At 40.4% G+C, this 4,545-nt stretch overlaps 1 protein-coding gene across 1 annotated transcript; it reads left to right on the top strand.

The window, feature by feature from the left end:
- Nucleotides 1–456: 456 nt before the first annotated feature.
- LOC141481965 (uncharacterized) lies at nt 457–1,564 on the top strand. The gene is made up of 2 exons (XM_074174462.1): nt 457–686; nt 750–1,564. Exons 1-2 carry the CDS (start codon nt 532–534, stop codon nt 1,453–1,455), a joined length of 861 nt encoding a protein of 286 aa, XP_074030563.1. The 5' UTR covers nt 457–531; the 3' UTR covers nt 1,456–1,564.
- Nucleotides 1,565–4,545: the final 2,981 nt, after the last annotated feature.

The raw sequence follows: 4,545 nt of genomic DNA on the forward strand, positions 1-4,545 counted from the left end.
AGAGGCTCGGATAACTTTCACTCGTAAATTTGACAAACTTACAAATGATGTGGACATAAAAATGTCTGACATAACAGCGTCTACAAATAAAAAATTTGATGCTATGTCAAACATAACAGGGACTACAATGAAAAAGTATGATGTACTAGAAGAGAGAGTTGAAGTTTTGGAGAAAAGCCATAAAGTCAGGCCATCAGGTGGACTGGGATATCCAGGACTGGACATTGATCCAAATGTTAGAATAATAGAACCAAAACCAAAACCAACAGATGACGTATTAATTGAACCAACATGGTGAATTTACTCCCGCGTTAGGTTAGATTAGATTAATACATACTGTAGGTTAGGGTCATATGTGTTAGGTTAGGTTAGGTTTCACGGCGCGCGAAGCGCGCGGGTGGGGGTGGGGGGCCACCGAGCGTAGCGAATTGGGGCGTAAGCCGCGCGGAGCGCGGCCCGCTTTCTTCCCACCATTGCTCACCCCGCCCACTTCCTACCATTTCTCGCCCCACCATATTCCAACCATTGCGCATGCACGCCCCCACCTCATTCCCTCCACTCCCAATGATGTTGATACCCCGAGGAGCACGTTCTTCTACATTCAGTACGACAACTCCAGTCATCCAGAGCAGTCCAGCCATACTCAACCAGAAGCAGTGTACTATACGACGAGGAGCTAAGTTTGAGTAAGTTAACAATGTACTTTAATTTTTTACATCTACTAACTTTGTATTATTTTACATTTTCAGAATGGCATCCAACACTCAGGAATTAAATAACGCTGTGGCATCCATCATGCCTATGACAGAGCAGGAGAAGGCATCCACTTCGCGAGTTAGGTGCAGATCCACCAGCCCTGACTTATTCGAGGAGGAGGAGGAAGTCAGGCCTGTAAAGAAGGTTTGCCAACGACCTGCAGCGAAGGTTGGTCCTATTTCTAAGTACCGAGCTACTTGCAATAGGACTAATCCTTATGCAGGTAGTTGGTCGACCGCTCCAAACAGCTTAAGGCCCTCCACACCACCCGCAGCAGTAGTGGAACAACCTAGGGCGCCTTCTCCGGAGGAGCCACCAGTTGTATTGTCCCCATCGGAGGAGGCTCCCATCGTATTCACTCCGTCGGTGGTGCCGCTTTCGCCGATGCTGGCAACACCGGTGACGAATCCTGAAGTGTTAGTGCCACAAGTGCGACAGCCTATCGGAGGGGTTAGTGAAATGTTGGACAGTTTTCTACAGAGATGTAAGGAAGCAGAACATGCTTCTCGAGCTAGTGAGGCCGCGTTGGTTAAAAGGAAGCGCGAAATGGCTGAAATTGTTAACCGACGGAGGGAAGCAGAAAAAGAAATAGCCGAACTAGATCGGAAGTATGCATCTCTGGAGAAAAAGTGTGAAGCAGATACCTCTTCGATAGAGACTTATAAAAAGTTAGTGACTTTTATAAAAACTTTCCCATAGATTAAGTGTAAGTGTAGTAAGATTAGTTTTAGGTTAGTTAGGAATATTTAATTAAGATAGTTTTAAGTTTATGTTTGTAATTTTAGGAAATAAAAATAAAATAAATAAAAAAGAAGTGAAATTAAGGGTGTACATTGTTTTGGTTTGATACACATTGAACAATGCGATGGTTGGAGCATTTTTCTTCACTTCGTCTCATTATTATTTCCTTTTTTTATTTCAATTACAAGTTCTTCTATGCAAATACCTCACATCAATTTTTGTGTTCTCTAATCTATTGTAAATAATCTCTTGGGAAGAAAATATGTTTCATAATGAAATCAATAAGTATATTTCATATAATTCATATAGTATTTTCAATTTTCTCTTTCATGGAATATAGCTCATGTCATTTTTGAAATTCATTCCCACTTAATCCCCTCTCCTCCCCACTCCTCCCCCACTCCCTTTCAAAAGTATAAAAGTAGGAATTATCTGTTGGAATATTCAGTTGATCAGCCACCTTCAACATGGAACCTGATTCAACTACTGAGCCGTACAGTGACCCAGCGCATCAACATCCTTACTGGGCTTCTATCCATGAAGGTTTCGTTACCTCCACGACGGCACCTCACTCGATGAATTATGATGACATAATTTATGATGATCGGATACAAGTGCTTCACGTTACTGGAACCGATCAAGCGGACCTGTCTGATGGGGATTATCCAGATCCCTATGATTGGCGGAATGATTACCAATGGGATACACAGTCCGGAAACACAGACGACGACGACAGCGATGACGATGATGACGGTGACGCTGACAATGAGTCCGATGATAGTCCTCCACCATCCCCTATCCTGATTGATGAAGTCCTGAATTCAGACGATGATATGTAATCGTTTCCTCATTTCTCCCATCCTTTCTATTCCTTTCCTTTCCTTCCACGGAGTACACACTTTTTGGTTGGTGTACACGAGGCACTGCGAGGTTGGGGCAGTGTCTTTTTCCCTCTCCCTTATTAGTTTTTTTTATAATAATCACTCAGAGTTTCTCATAATAATAATCACTTAGAATTTCAAGAAAATTGTCATTCTTATTGCTTTCGAATTTCAAACACTGAATTGTTCTACATTTACACTTCACCCCCTCCTTTTTTTTCCAATATAAATAAAGCATCAATCCCAGTTCTATATCATTCTTCCACAATGTCGAGTGCTGATTCCACCACCGAACCGATGAGTGTACCAGAGTGTTCTATGACGAGTACAGGCCCCATCCAGGTACATGGAATAGATTCAACGTTCGATCATTTCAGTACAAATTTTGCACAAATGCTGCAACGTATCTATGATCTACCTGATGATTTCCCGGCACGTATGGAAGAAGGTATGCAAGAGGAAGTAGAGGCAGAGTTAGAGATGGATGTCAATGAGTTAGACGATCTAGAGGATAACGAGCTAGATAATTATGCTAATGATGATGCCATTAGTATATCGTCTGATTCAGATGATTATGAGGATGACATCATCAGTATATCATCAGATACAGATGATGATACAATCATCATTGTTTCTGATGATGATGAGGAGCGTTAGTCCATACCATTGCATGGATTAATAAAAAAACAGCCCTTTTCAGGGCTACAATTGAAGACTGAAACAATAAAAAAAAAATAGCTCTTTTCAGAGCTATCATTATACTTTCAAACAGAAACAGGTTCATACCATTGTTAACATTATAGTCTCAAACAAAATGTATGTATGTAAAAGTATTCATCATTATATGCATACAATGATTGACAAAATGCCAACTTCAACTTTCATTTAAAGTAGTACTCATCATATGCATAGATATTCAATGACTATCAAATTCCAAATATCGACTTTTCAGTCAAAGTAGTAATTTATTTGTCATATAATGTATAGATATTCAAAGACTAACAAATTACTTAGACTTTTATTAGTCAAAGTATTCATTTGTCATATAATCTATGAATACTAATACAACTAACTACTGTTTGTGTGAATAATGTAGCCCTGAAAAGGGCTGTTGTTTTTTTTTGACCAGTAGGTCCACGGTTATTGTGCCACAGGTTGGACATTATTACATATAATACATGTAGATACTCGGGTGAAGTTTGTTAGTGGCCTCTCGCAAGCTTCACACCAATTCTGTCCCATTTCCATAATTGAGACAGTGTTGTGGGTGTTGACATGGGCATACCACCCTCCATTATTGTTTCTATGCGAATAAAACCGAAAGCAGCACCAACATAGTTTTTTGTTCTCTCCATCTATTGTGCTGATCAATACGTATGCATCCATTGCACAATACAAATCCAAGGGATCTTCCAGTGTCTCACTGACATTGAGCGTTCGCATACCGATCCTCAAAGCACCATCGCCTTCAGTTGTGTCAGCTTCTATCCCTTCATCATCTCCTTCTTCATCCATGACCCTCTCAAACTCCATCACGTCATCATCTTCGTCGCTTTGGTTGGCCTCGTTTTCAACTTCGTCTATCTCATCTTCATCGACTCCAACATCTTCTGCTTCAACTATCACTTCCTCTAGCGGAACATTGACATCCTCATCATCTGATTCGTCTATCCAATTGTTTTCATCAACAGCAGATATTCTATTTAATGCAGCATTTATTTTTGCAGAATTCATCTTGTTGTTGTTTGCTCACAGTTGTAGAGAGTGAATGAATGAACTCTAGGTTTGCAAGTCGACTTATATAGGAGGTGATGCGACTCCCACTTGACTCGTTTAGAGTGGAATAGTAGGAGAAGTTATCCCACTATACTTTCACATGATGTTGATTTGTATAAATAGAGATCGTAGGTGTAGGAGAGAGCATTCAGAGTTTCTGTAAGTCATCTCTTAATATTTCTAATCGAATTAGTAAAATGCCGTTTCCAAAAGAGTGGAATGAAAAACCAAAAGTGTGTGTCTACCCAATGATGATTGCAGGGGCTATTGTGTGCTACTTTTGTCAAATAAGTAGACCTAAGGATTCAATCAATCCATGTACTGGTATGTGTAGTGATTGCGTGTTGCGGATTCAACTATCGCCTCCTTCTCATCCACCGAAGCGAACAAA

The sequence above is a fragment of the Leptinotarsa decemlineata genome, unplaced genomic scaffold (assembly GCF_025532065.1).
Source record: "Leptinotarsa decemlineata unplaced genomic scaffold, Ldec_3_MD MMD2_P_RNA_scaffold_12, whole genome shotgun sequence".
Lineage (NCBI taxonomy): Eukaryota > Metazoa > Arthropoda > Insecta > Coleoptera > Chrysomelidae > Leptinotarsa > Leptinotarsa decemlineata.

Coding starts and splice junctions, on each gene's coding strand:
- LOC141481965 (XM_074174462.1), top strand. CDS start 532: ATGCACGCCCCCACCTCATTCCCTCCACTCCCAATGATGTTGATACCC. Junction 687..749: donor CGACGAGGAGCTAAGTTTGA/GTAAGTTAACAA, acceptor TTACATTTTCAG/AATGGCATCCAACACTCAGG.